The sequence below is a fragment of the Chanodichthys erythropterus genome, chromosome 3 (genome assembly GCF_024489055.1).
Source record: "Chanodichthys erythropterus isolate Z2021 chromosome 3, ASM2448905v1, whole genome shotgun sequence".
Classification (NCBI taxonomy): domain Eukaryota; kingdom Metazoa; phylum Chordata; class Actinopteri; order Cypriniformes; family Xenocyprididae; genus Chanodichthys; species Chanodichthys erythropterus.
In genome coordinates, this window is record NC_090223.1 from 33528920 (window position 1) to 33543953 (window position 15034).

Here is a 15034-nt window from a genome sequence, read left to right on the forward strand (position 1 = left end):
CTTCTGCCCGAGTAGGTAATTTCACAAGGGTAAATACCAGATAATTATTATTTCCAATGATAAACGCAATAGGCTTTGTTAAATGACCTAACCAGAGGAGAGAAGCTTTATTCTGCTTCTCTGTATATCCAAATAGATAAACAAGGAAATGTAACACAGTAATGACCTCTTTCCTAACTGGGTTCTCATCAAAATTTCATTCTCTACACATACTGTATAGCAGGCGTTCATTATTTTCATAGGAAATTAGTGCATCTATGGGGACCGCAGTGCTCTTGTTTGTTTTGTAGGTTTTCCCTTAGCTTTCACACGGATGCACTAGCCGTTAACCAATGAATTGTGAATTGCGTAGCATGTGCCGCATTGTGATCCAGGGCTTTAGACACCTACCGTGCTCCGCACCTGTTTCTCCTCTGCCACCTTTTTCCTAACCAGCCCTCATTGCAGTTACCTTTTCTTGACATTTCATGTACAACAAAAAAATTTTCTCCCCTAACACCACCTCTACCCCACTTCTTAAAACATTTCAAGAGACGGAGGCCCCTGTGTTAGCGAACAATTCTCAGATCATTGCCCCGGCCTCACCACAATGATGTCAAGAAGATGGGTTTTGACATGCTGTTGCTATCTGCCGTCGGATAGGGGGAATGTGTTAAATGTTAATACGTTTTTCTGCTTTTCCGAGTCACGGACCTGCAGGCTAGCTACCTCTGATAAGCCCACGCTGGGATCAATTTACAGTAGCAGAGTGTTTACAGGAGTGATCAGTCCAATGGCTGCAGGAGAGAGAGGGGAGAACAGCAGCAGGAACGGACCAGGCTGCGGTCTTGGCTGGAGAGCCGCTGCGACGTCCTTGAGGAAATTACGTAACTGAGATAGAAGCAGCGAACCTCTTGATGTACAAAAAGCTTCTTTTTCTTTACAGCTGCTTATTTGCGAGCTCGTATTCTGGCAGAAACTTAAAACCTTCAGCACGACAATTAAAAAAGGTCTGTGCTTCTTTGTGGAGACACACAGAGAAAAGCCAGAACTGTGGCCTCCCACAAAACATTTACCAAGCCGCCCACTGGTATATCCTCTAGAAAAGTCAACATGGCTACTTATCAAATGCATATGTTTTTTCTAGGTTGCTGTTGGCCTACTGTCCAGCTGCTGTGGTTAGCCATGAGGGATTCGTCCTTTCATATGTGGCTATTATTTTCTTTCCCCTCAGTAGTGCTGCGTATATAATCCTATAGCGCATGGTTCATGTGCAAACAGAAGAGACAATGGCACAGCTGTCGTTGTGTAGCGCTACATCTTGTGGACACAGTCATGCGTAATATCTTACTCACGCACCTCTGCGACCTAGACACAAACATTCACCATTTTTTCTGCAGTGTCACCTTGTATTCCCTTCCAGGGTTGTGCAAATTTCAGAATTAATAGACTGGGTCCCTTTCAATTTGACACACCCTACAGGAAATTGAATGAGAATGACAGGAAAAGAGCTTTCCAAAAAAGTAAACTCTAAAAAATGCTAGGTTGTTTCAGACCAAATTAGGGTCAAATATGGACAAACCCAGCCATTGGGCTAAATTTTTTAATTAATTTTTTAATCCAATGGTTGGGTTTGTCCATATTTGTCCAAACCCATCTTAAGAGTTTGCTGCTAAAAAAGCAATTTTTTTGTGTGCTTCATCTGACTATATAACATTTGAAAAATAACTGACATTACTGGAACTTCAAACAGGATGGCTTCTATGGTCAGATGAAACAAAAAATTAAATGAGCTTTTTTAGCAGCAACACTCAAGATGGGTTTGGTGCACACAGGGGTTAAAAGTATCCCATGCGTACAATGAAATATACTGCTGTATCTTTAATGTTGTGGGCTTATTTTTTCTGCTGGAGGTCCTGGACATCTTGTTCAGATACATGGTATCATGGATTCTATCAAATACCAACAGATAAAAATCAAAACCTGACTGTCCCTGTTAGAAGTCATATAATGGGCCGTGGCTGGATCTTCCAACAGGACAATGACCCAAATCAAACATCAAAACCAACACAAAAATGTGTCACTGAGCACAAAATGAAGCTTCTGCCCTGGCCATCCCAGTCCCCTGACCTGAACCCTAAAGAAAATGAGTGGAGTGAAATGAAGAGAAGAAGCATCAACATGGAGCTGGACTCTGAAGGATCTTGAGAGATTCTGTATGCAGGAATGATCTCTGATCTCCTGTCAGGTGTTCTCCAAACTCATCAGGCATTATAGGTGAAGACTCAGAGTTGTTATCTCGGCAAAAGGAGGTTGCAAAAAGTATTGAATAAAAATCTCATAATGAGATTTCCCCCCCATTTAAAAATATTATTCTCCAATGAAAGGTTGGATTTTTGTAGATTTTTTAAATAAAAGATCAAAAGTATTAACGATGGAGATTTATTTTCACAGCCTTCTTTGGTCATATTTACCAAAGGTATGAATAATTTTGAGCATATATATATATGAAACAGACAATGAATTATATTAATATATATATTAAATATATCATTATTCTTATTACTTACCAATAGCTTAAAATATGGTAAATAATAAGAATAATGATATATTTAACATAAATAGTAATATAAATTACTGTCTATTATTAAATATAAACTAAATACAAATAGTTAACTATCCATCCATCCATTCATCTGCATCCATTCTAATTAACCTTTATTTTTAACAGGAAATTTTGTGTTCTTCCACCCTGGAAAAGTATATATAGGGTGAAAAAACACATCCATCCATCCATCCATCCATCCATCCATCCATCCATCCATCCATCCACCCATCCAGCCATCCATCCATCCATCCAGCCATCCATCCATCCATCCATCCATCCATCCATCCATCCATCCATCCATCCATCCATCCAATTAACCTTCAAAATTCAAAGCTTAAAAACTTTCAAATAAGACTTAGTCAAATCAACATTTCAAGTTGTAATTTGTTTCAACAAAATTTGCTTTTATAGTAAAAAAAAAAAAAAAAGACAGAAAATTAATCCATTTAATTAACCCTAATTCAACTTCCTTGCATTCAAATTTCAATTCTGTACCCTATTTACTACCTCAATTCCAATTCAGCTATTTAACTGGAATTTAAAAGGCATTCTCTCTTAAATTCTGAACGGCACACGACCCTGTTTCCTTCACGGTCACGGGGCCCCTGGCATCATCTGGGCCGCACCTGGCCCCTCCATTAAGCTCGACTAGTGTGACAAGGATTCCTGCAGTGGCCGTTTCTTTAGATCTCCCTGCGTTTCTCAGCACGACAGCCGGAGACGGACTCTACTGTCCTCATTTAGCTGGCCTTACACAACTACATGGAGAGAGGAAAAAAAGAAGGATGAAAGGAAAGAAGGAGATGATGTCCAGAGGCGCACCCAAATAACAAAAACGTGAACACCGCAGCTGCTATTTCAGGCAGAGCGAGGGGGGAAAAAATACAAGGGAAGGCAAAATTATTTAAAGCCTTCCACCCCGGCTTTGTCTCAGGCAGCACCTCCGTACCCTTTCGGCCTTTGATGAGGCTCTTGAGGCGGTTTTGACCCAGATAAAATAAAGGATTTAGTGCGTTTGGGAATCCGACATTAAAGCGCTCTCTCCTTCTCCAGCAAAGCACATTTTGTAAAGAAACAAAGAGGAAAGCAGAGTGCAGAGAGATGGTGTCAGAAGTGAGAAGACAACATGTAGCCCGTTGCCTCTCTTCTCACTTAATCATCAAAAGGAGTTAAAATGCCAGTAGACATAATGAGGTTGAATAGAGGGAGCGTGCACACTGATTTTTTTCCTTTGCTCTTTCCTTCCCTCTCCTTTGAGTGGGTTTTCTGTTGTGCAACACAAAGATGCAAAACAAAATAATTAGGTCACCACCAGATCTCCAGAACAATCGCGAAAAAGAACCTAATTGTATTTTTCTGCTTTTTAATAGGGTAGACTTAGTACTGGATTCTATGTCATTTTAGGTGGAATTAGTCTAACAATCGCAACCCACACTGTGCCTGGGCTGGCACTTCCTGTACTCGAGGGGGAAAAGCTTAGAGTCTTGTAATGACGCCGATTCTTCAATTATTCAGTGTGCTGTGTTTGAATATCAAAGGCCTGAAGTTCAAAATGGAGAAGCCAATTGAGGGCCCTTGCTGGGGCCTGTGATAAGGCCTCTCTATTGTTGCGCCGCTGTCTGCAGATATTGATCTGCGGCTCTGTGGGTGGGCCCTGTGGAGGATGAACCTGTCCACTGCCTAAAGCCGGACTGTTCATCCCGTACCAGACAGGGAAATGAGTTGCCATGGACACCTGGTGAAACGTCTGCCATGAACGCCATTTGATTGACGACATAACTGTCAGCACTGTTCAAATGCTTGTGATGGCTTTAAGTTATCACTGGCCATAGACTGTCACAGGGCAGGACCAATACATGAAATATGAAATAGATTTATCCAATGAAATGCCAATTAGATATTTTATATTTGTAAAATAAAATAACAATTGTATTTATAAAATCTAGCTATATACAAAAGAAAGCTTTATATAAAACAAATAAAAATATATAATAAATACTGTATTAATAACTAACGGCATAATGTTTCAGATAAAACATAACAATGTCAAAATAATGCACCAATATCAATGACTTTGGAGTGTTTTTCCTCTCAGCACATTCATCTTGCTCTTGAATAAACCAGACGCACAGTGCATTCTGGGACAGCTTAAATAGAATACTAATGTTTGCATATGAATATGAATTGATAGTTCTGAGACAAACACCCCACAAAAGGCAAGCTGGTGAAAAGACAAAAACTCGGAGGGGCCAACAAAATTTAATTTAATTGAAAAGACAGACTCGCTAATAAAGCAGAGCCAAACATGACTCTTCATCAATCTGACGCACAGAAAAGGTCTCAGATTGTGTCTTGCAAGATTGTTTACAAACTGCCACAGTTAAATATCACATATATGAATTGGAAAATATATTTCCACAGGCATTCTTTAGAGTACAGATGCAAACAAAAATGTAGCGTTAAGAAAGGTGTAGAGGACTCTAAAATGGTTTCGCCCATGCTTGCCTTCCTGGCTTCTCCCTCCCCTCAAGCAGGGCATTAATTAATCCAAGCTGCCATGTTACAACCTCCCTGCTCAAATTACTAATATCCACACACTATCTTTTCCTCCCCATCTATTTCATTTACATTAACTTCTGCACTCGTTCCCGTCACCTCAAATAAAGCGCATCACGGGCTATGAGTTTATCACATGACCAGGGTTTATGAAATAAAATCCAAACAAGAATTAGGCTCTCTAAATTACCGAGTTACAACAGAGACAGCATAAGTGTGAGAGGACAGATCACTCACATTAAAATGAATGGGAAAAATCACAAACTATAGTGACAAAATATAGTTTACAGTTAATTTATGATTTAAACAATGTTTGTAACACCTCAGTATTTCCCCATCCAAATACACAAGAGCTGTACTTGTATGCAAATAGAGCGCTGAAGTGATGATGTATTTTTGTAGGCCAATCCGGAAGTTAGCATCACCCTGGTTCACTCAACAAAAACCCAATAGGATCTTTTCTGTTGGCTTTTATAACTGCAGAAAACGATCTCTGTGAGCTACAAAAGCTTTCATTCAACAAGACAATCTTCACAAATGAAAACAACATTTATGAATTCTGAAGCCTAAATGCAATCGCCAGAATAAAAAAGCTGAACGTAGACTATAAACAAACTACACCACGGTCGTGTGACTTCATCAACCCTTTCACTAAGCTTTCAACAACTCGTAGTATTTGTTTAAAATTACGGTTACACTTTGCTTTACAGTGCCGTAGTTAAACTGTAATTACTCAAATAAGTACTACTGAGTACTACTAATTAACTACATGTACTTACTATAGAGTACAGTTAGAGTTAGGTTTAGGGTTAGTTACTTGTAACTATGCATAATTTGTCGCAATGGAAGTTTGATTTAGAATAGTTTGCAAAAGTGCGATTCTAAGCACAATGAGACTGTGAAAGCCGTCTAGTGAGTAGATGAGTTTTTCCTTTTCGGGGTATTCCTTTTTCCACAAAGGGGGTATTACTTAGAATCAAACATGAAAATATCCTAAACTTATGTTAACCACAGACCTTATTTCAGACATTTAATAAAAAACCCATGAAAAAGACATTTTTACCTAGAGAACGATGGAACTGTAAGTGCTAAAATGCTAACTCATTTTCGTGTTTTGGCCTAGGAAAAGACGTCATCACTGCAGCACTCTATTACCGACAAACAAAATAGCTGCTTTACCAATTACCGATATGGCCGCCGTGTGAACCGACTTGCCTTAAAGAGCCACGTGCAAACATGACGAATCATCAGCAAGCCGTGCCCCGATATCTTCACCCATCCTTCAGTCTTTTATAACCTCCAATATATGTCAAAACGCTCAGCTTTCTGCACTGCTCAGGGTTCCTTGCGGAACAAATCAAGTCAGAAAGCACTAAAGGGACAAATAGTAGCAAATAATAAGATAAGTGGAGAAAAGGAAGAGCGAGAACGCCGGGAGAAAGATTCCACAGTAAATTTATAACAAAAGCGCACTGACAATATCGGCCGCTTCTCCTCTGTGGCTTGAAGTGGAGTGTGGCTCTGCGTTTTATGATGCGTCCTCATTAGAAATTGCAGCCTGACTAACTAATTTATCACCCCCTGCATACGTTTGTGAGATCAGCAAATATAAGACGCGGCTGAGATCAAAATGCAGAGATCTCGCTCAGCTGGAGGCTGGTACAGCATGCTTGAGGTTGGGCAGGCACTGCAGTGGAGCGATCGCTCCCTGTCTAATTACCGTACCAGCAGAACAGGCCATATTCACGCCCTTGGCCAGGGAGGAGCCCGACGCAAGCCAGCAGCTCCGGGATACAGTCAATCAGACGTGAGTGAGTGAGACGAGAACCTTGCGCTGACAGCATTTCTCGGGAGACTCTCTCTGGCGCACAATTAACACCGACCGGCTTCACTTTTCCTACGGAAAGAGCGACACGTACGGCGCAAAACACTGAGGTTTCCTGATATTGTTATTTGCGCCACATTCATGCATCTGATTAAATATTGATTAACATTAATGAGACTGCAGCCCCTCCCCCTCTCCTTCCCCGTGAAAAAACCTGTCCCAGTTTTTCCCGCCGATCCAAATAATTGAACAACTGTTTTAGGAGCTGAACAGACACAGCTGTAGATGTGGAGGCTGGTGATGCAGGTTTTTTCCTTGCTTTTCTTTGCCTTTTTTCCTTTTCTTTTTTTCTCCACAGCTCCCTGAGGTTCACTTGATATGTTGGGGTTTGTTTCTAATGAGCTGCCTGCTGGCTGGGATGCAGTTCCATTTCAGAGCAATTACAGTGGCCGTAATCTACAGCAAGCCCTCAACATGCCAACTCCACCTCCTCCCCGTATCGGGCTCCGGTCTCGCTGCCTCTGCTGACTGACCATAAGCAGGGAGCGCTCACATTAAGCAAGGCCTGTCACAGCTGAGTGAAGGCCCTGCTGGACAGAGTTAACCAGCACGACGGGAGCTGACATTTGTTCATTTGGATGTGTTAAACACAGAAGCTCATAAAACATCGCGCGAGTCTGGCCGCTCAGCAGCTGGATAATTACTTTCAGGCAGCCAGAAGACAAACACGAAAGCGAGCGCATTACGGGGCTTCGGCTCAATCTTTTCTCCGTCTGCTTCTGTTCTCGACGCTTTCCTGCCTCGCTTTAATCAGTCTATCGCATCTTTCCGTTTTGCTCTCTGTCTTCAGTCTTACATGCAGGTTTAGGTGTTATTGTTTGTCAGTACACGGAAATGTATGCAGCTTCTAAATGTAGAATGAAAACAGACTACTTTTTCAGCTGACCACAGACTGAGAGGATAATGACATCACTATACTAAGCTCATGAATATTAATTAGCTAAAGCTGAGATTGCAAAGTAGTCTTCCTAGACTGTCCCGTCACATTACCTTTTTAATATCCATGAGCCATAGAAATCCCATGGTAGCTTAGAATTAAATGTCAATTTTACGTTTGCTCAGATATTTTTACTTTTTTAATCTTTTACTTAAATCTAAAAATTATATATATATATATATATATATATATATATATATATATATATATATATATATATATATATATATATACACACACACACAACGTTACATTGACATCCCGTTTATATATATATATATATATATATATATATATATATATATATATATATATATATATATATATATATATATATATATATATATATATATATATATATATATAAATGGGATGTCAATGTAACATTGATTTATTGATATTAACTAAAAAAAAAAAAATTCACTTGTTGTACATAAATTCAGTAACACAACATTTTTCTATCATCAAAGCAGTTCTGTGAGTCTGCAGTCCCAGCTGCTACTACAGACATCAGCAGCCTCAAGGCACAACTGAACTACTTGACATGACATCGTAAAAAATGAGGCACTCATGACATGAGATACCAAAAAAAAAAAAAAAAAGCGAGATATTCAGAAAAAAACAATGCGAAAGGGTCATAACCATCATAGACATTGACAGAGACAAGCCCCCTAATAAGTGAATATGGTCAAATTGTCCCAGCCCAATATTTAATATTCTTGATGCTGCTCTGCTGCACTCCACTATGCACCACTCTGTTTAATATTAGGATGACAAAAAGTTTCAAAAGTTAATTTTTATATTGATGGTCAGCTTCAAACAGTCAAACAGCACTCAAAATGTTTGAGATGGCCAATCAAATCAAAGAAGGCAGGCTTTACTGTTCACAGAGGCCAAGCGTTTAGTTGTAACAGTGAAAGCTAGCAAAACATTACATTTTTATGATGGAAATGAAAGTAATATCTAGCGATGCAAAGTATTCGAGTTTTGTCATTCGAGTTTTGAATTTAAAATAGCACCAATAACACTTATTTATTTCATAATTGAGTGTAAGAGACTTTATTCCCTTTAGGTCCATTATTCCATTAATTGCTTAAAAAAAGACCATTATATTTATGACAGCATCGCCATTACCACCACCACATACCCCCGCCCTGCTGCCAAAATTTTCCCACCACTGTTTAAAACATGGTTACAGCCTTGAAGCAAAGGCCAAAGTTTTCCTTATCATTAAACAACTAAATAGAAATAGGTCGATTGCGCATTGATTAACTGACATTGATTGATTTCTCTACATAAAATATATTGACATTTTCACATTAATGTTCATTATAATTTATTAGATAACTGCATCCTTAAAACTGCTAAATACTCAAAGTGATTTTCTAAAAACTCTCAATTTTCACATCTGGTATTTTTTTAATGTCAATCAACAGGGATCACAGACCACAGAACGATTTTAAGACAAATACACATATTATGACATTCTTCTCAAAACACTATATCACACACAACAGTCTTCCAGAAAGAAAACAAAACTGCCACATTAAAGATGCTACAACTGAACTGTAAAATGCTCACAGAGAACAGAGGGAGCCTTTGCAATGCAGAAACGCTAAAAAAGGGGGATATGGACAGGATTGGTAAATTGTGCAACAGCTGCAAAACCAAACAGACATTATTATGAATGTGAGAGACTAATCACTCTTCTACACACAAACACACAAACAGGAACACATGTGCCCAGCAAGGCCCGGCAGATGGTCTCCGCCCCCATTTCCATACACGCGTTGCGTTGCCTCTCTCTCTCTCTCTCTCTCTCTCTCTCTCTCATCCCTCAGCAATCTCCCACCTCATTCTTCCTCTGCCTTTCGCTCTATATCTCTCTCTCCCAGAGGGCCATGCACCGGTGCACAACACGCACACATGACCTAGGACATTCACTACCCTCTTGTTTGCATTCAAGCAATAACCAACTTCCACTAAGAGCATGCAAACAGAGCAGACAAAAGGATGTGATCATTTAGAGTCATGGCCCATGACAAGCGCAATAGCCCTGGCCTTTACCTGCCTGTCAATGCTTACTGAAGGGTTTGAAAACTCATCAGGACTTGATGACATGACCAATCTCTCATTTCAGCGACTCGCTGAGGGCTGCGAAATGGGAAAGGGATGGAATAAATGAAGCGCTACACAAAGAGCCAAGGATATAGATTTCAATGCCACACAACAATACAAATTAAACTTTCTGGTTATCTTTTAAAGCATCTTTATTGAAGAGATCAGAAATTAGCCCTGAAAACATACTGTACCAAAAAAAAAAAAAAACAACAACAAACAAAAAAACAACGTCTACGGCAGAGGTGGTTTTCACACTGAAAGTTAAATGTTAAATTCACTGTCTTTGTCTGAACACGCACATCATTCTCTGCATATTTGCCCTTTCAGAAACCTTCCCCAACACAATGAAAGGACAGGTTCACTCTCAGAAAAGAGCTCTTAATCATCTCCCTTTTTTGACACTTAAAATACTTTTGAAATTAAGTATTAATTACTTTACTTGCATTCTAACCTAGGGGAAAAACTGCATTTCCAACATTATTTCAAAAATGATATAATGAAATTAACCATAATCTGAATTTAAATCAAATCTGAACACTACTCTTTTGATGAGATTGAAAAAAATAACATTAATAATAAAAATAAAATAAATAAATAAATGCTGAAGCCAAAACACACATTAAAGAAATAAAGAAGCACTTTTAAAATTGATGCAAGCCTTGCTTTTTAATAGGTAGTTGACGCACAACTTACATGGACCGTTTTAAAATAAAAACATCAAGATTTTAGGTTACAGTTTTTCATCAATATGAAAAAGGTTCTGTAACAGGTGTTCTGTTTTTTTTTTAAAGTGTTTTACCATTTGTTACATTATGACCGCATAATGAACTATATAATGTATACTTAATTTAAAGGTTAGAAAAGCTGGATACAAATGCGTAATCAATATAATTCATTTAAAAAGTATATTTTAATTTATTATATAATTTATGTTATTTATTTATTTATAGTGTTTAGTATAGAATGTCAACTCTCTAACAGTACTCTATCCAATTAATTAAAATGTATAGTAAAAAATAATTAAATGGTAACACTTTACAATAAGGTGAAAACTACTTTAGTTAACATGAACTAAGAACAAACAATACTTCTACAGCATTTATTAATCTTAGTTAATGTTATTTTCCAGCTCATTGTCAGTTCATGTTAGTGAATACATTAACTAATGTTAACAAATGAGACCTTATTGTAAAGTGTTACCAATTAGGTTATGTGTGTATTATACACACAAAGATACATACATATATCACATACTAAATAAAAAACTGCGTTTTGCATGCGAAAAAGAAATAAACTGCTATATAACGTCATCTGGTCGTTATCCTGGTTTTTATTTTTATTGCTTTGATGCATGAGCCTTTTGAGAAAGAAACAGTGAAAAGCAGAAGTGTCCAGGAGGCGTGATGGTGTATGGGTGAGCTGGGTACTTAAATAAATGAACAGCACTGAGCAGATGTAATGGGAAGGAAAGAGAGAGGAGCAGTTACGCATAGTCAGCACAGATGGGAGCAGCAGAGAGAGAGAGAGGAGCGAGATGGGGGCCGTAAAAGGTCTGCTGAAAGAAAGCAATAGCCATGTGACTTTGGGCCGGATTGATTTTAGCCGTGAAGACCAGGCGACCACACCTCCCACACCGCCCACTCCAGGTCAGTCCGGGGTCCTGCGGCAGGAGGGAGATAGGAGCGGGTGCAAGACGCCCCCGGCTTTAAGGGTCAGGTGAGGTCTAACTGGCAGCTGCTTAAACCTGCCCCGCTACTGACACAAGCACTGTACAAAACGCCCTAGTCCTGAGGGTGAATGCAAACCAACAGCATTGGTAAAATGTGCTTGAAAAAAATCACACATTTACATAGGGATAACATATGCACTGACTGCTGGGACTTTTAATAGAAGCAAATAATTAAACGTCTCTGTTCGACATAAAGCTGTCGCTAAGAGACGCTCCTATTTTATTGAAGTAATTAGTTTGCATAGATGAAAATAATTCTACCAATGGATGCTAACATTCCTTATGCACTCCAACTTAGAGGCCCTGCTGATGCACAGCCAAACATAAGCTATTCCTAGACGACATTGTTCCGCGTGCTAGGTACACGTGACCCACATGTAAAGAAATCAAATCGAGGAAAAATAAATAAATAAATAAATAAATAAAGCATAGTCGCGTCGTCTGTGCCTAGTCCTGAATGAGACCCCAGCTGTAGTGAGATGTATTCAAAATGTCTTGCATCTCGGCTATAAATAGTCTCAAAGACCCAGATTCCCAGTTCACTCAACACACGTGAACGGGTGCGCGCACACGCAAAAACAGAAATGCTTGTGCAGGCACATAAATATTTGAGAATCAGAAAGATCAAGTAAATCAGCCTCTATGTCATTATGAACACACATCCCAGCTAAAAAGAAAAGAAAATGCAAAAAAAAAAACAACAACTAAAAAATGAATTGCTTTATAAAATCCAAACCAACTTTGATAATAACAAGAAAATATTAAAATCGACAATTAATCGATTAAGAATATTGAAATGTTCACATGCAACGTGGTACTGAAGTATCACACATTTAAAACAGCATTTGTTCTCCCATAGAAATGAATGACTGACATACTCCGCCTTGATTAGAGAAATAAAAGCTGTCTCTGTTAGAAAAAAAATATATTTATCACTCAGATGTATTTGCAATTAAACTGACATGGAATGCAATTTCTATTGGATAAGACAAAGGTTAGAGGTGTCACTGAAGGTTAATGGTGGCTCGGTGCGACAGATGAAAGTTAAATGAGATCACTGATCTCAGTCACGTCGAGCCTGGAGAGAGACATGCAATGGCACATAGGATCTGATTACTGATCAATACCATAGATTAACTTTTGATTTGATAAATCCCCTTGAATTGTCATCACTCTAGGAGCTGATTCACTGTTTGGAAAAGGCACTGATGACAATCAAGTGTATCAGATAATCAGGGGATGAAAAGATGCCCAAGGGTGCAGTCTAGCACATTAATGACTCTAAATTAAAAATCTGTTTTTTTTTTCAAAAATTGCAGTATGATCCAAGTTAATCATAAAAGAGATTTAAATATGATCTAATAAATGTAATTAAAAAAAAAAAAAAAAAAAAACATCAAGAGAATTGTACATGTAGAACCAAAGGCAAGCAAAACGCACGCACACACAATACTGTATGCTGAGCACATGAGGATATCATGTAGCAAAGTTATAAGAGTCAGCAGAATTGTTTATCACACAGTAACACTTCCACATTAAGTGTTTTACCTCAAACTGAGAAGTGAAAAATCAGCTTGCACTCTTTTAAAATACCTTAGGATGTGTGGTTATATATAGACTACTTTTAAGGCTTATTCAAATTGGATGACATGGCAGATTATTTATTTCAATTGATCAAGCACAAACTTAAATAGCGACAAACGATTCTCAAAAGATGCACAACACGCACTCAGACTAGTGGGCAAAATCCCTCTCTTACCACACTGTCCACTTTCTTATGTGTTCCACTTACACTTGGGCGCACACCCACAAGCACACACACTGCTTGTGGCAAGCCACTTTAACATTCACTCCATACTCACTAACCGGTATTTATGTTACTAGCACTTATTTATTTATTCAGTATTAAGTGGCCCAGTTGTAACTAGTAAGTTCACATGTCAATAATATCTCTAATAGTGGCTAGTATGCATTCCAGTTTTCCACTATAGTCTTTTTAGGTTCTAGCTAGCCTACCTGCTTATGAGAAACTATGCCCATTTTTATGACTAACATATCTTATCATAGACTAACATACCCTCAATATTTACAGTTGCTTTTTCACTTGTCATACATAATGAATATTTGAAATAGCTACTTTAAAGTTCACTGAAACTACTGAACTACACTACAACAACTGAAATATGCTAGTGTCTAATAAATAGCACCAGTGTCTGCAATATAGCTATAGGCCTACTACTTGAATAGTTACTATTGGGATGACATAACTTCAGCAAAGGAAGTATTAGTGCCTAATGAAGAAGTACTAATAGAATAAGTAGCATCTAATGAACAGTTAGTGAAACTGAAAAAGAAAATGGCCACTATTACTTAGTAGTAACTAAAAAAAAATAGGTACTCGTAACATGGAAATACATTCGTTCTAAGGAATACTTGTTAAAGCGGCTTGCCAAAACCCGCGTTTCGCATATTCGCACTGGATTCCGCGGGTTCTGAGAGGAACGTCGGCGCGCGCGCGCGCTCACTCACTCACTCACCTGCTGTAAGTACATGAAAGTCAAGGCACAGGAGAGCTGCGGACACATGTCCACGTTCGGCAGGGCGACGCACGTTCCGCCCGTCAAGGGATGCTGCATCGTGTTTGCGTCCGCTCGTCCTGTCCTGTCCACCGAGTTTCACGGGTTCGTTAAGACTGCTTTAGCAGAATCGGCTGAGGTTATGAAGTCTTGAAGCAGGCACGGAGTGTGCGCAAATGCGGCAGAATAACCGGCTATAAGCGAATGTGGATGTGCGAGCACGAGGGTCCCGGTGGTGAGCGAAAACACAGCGCGTGTCTGTTCTTGTCCCTTATGATTTCAGTAAAACCCTTGTAAATTCACACGAAAGTCTATTCAGCACGTTTCTCTTTTGTAAATAAACTCAATCACAGGCAAGAGGTACGAGAGTTGGTGACTGGACGTAGTGAAGTTGAAGAGGGTCTGTTTTCCATTCGCTGTCAGAGGAGTCCGGGCGCACCGTCTGTTTCATTGAGCAGCATCTGAATCTCCGAGGCGAAGAGATGCGGGGCGGGGGCCAATCCTAAATCACACATTCATTTTTAACGGGGGTGGGGGAATCTCTCCATTTTTTCTCTTGCGTGAAACTGAATTGTCCTTATAATTTATTATTATGGCGCCACATAAAGCGCGCGCACTCTCAGCACGTAAACAATCTGCCATC

The 15034-nt window shown here is 39.1% G+C and overlaps 1 protein-coding gene across 2 annotated transcripts in view; it reads right to left on the reverse strand.

The window, feature by feature from the left end:
- The window catches only part of rbfox1 (RNA binding fox-1 homolog 1), a 132644-nt gene extending 118193 nt beyond the window's left edge, over window positions 1–14451 (reverse strand). The window contains exons 1-2 of one of the 2 annotated variants that reach the window (XM_067374032.1): window positions 14353–14451; window positions 13832–13834 (exon numbers count right to left, since the gene is read on the reverse strand). In XM_067374032.1, the coding sequence (XP_067230133.1) occupies window positions 13832–13834; window positions 14353–14451 (102 nt within the window). The remainder of the gene's footprint in view (window positions 1–13831; window positions 13835–14352) is intronic. The other variant, XM_067374024.1, reaches the window with a different exon arrangement.
- Between the last annotated feature and the right edge of the window lie 583 nt (window positions 14452–15034).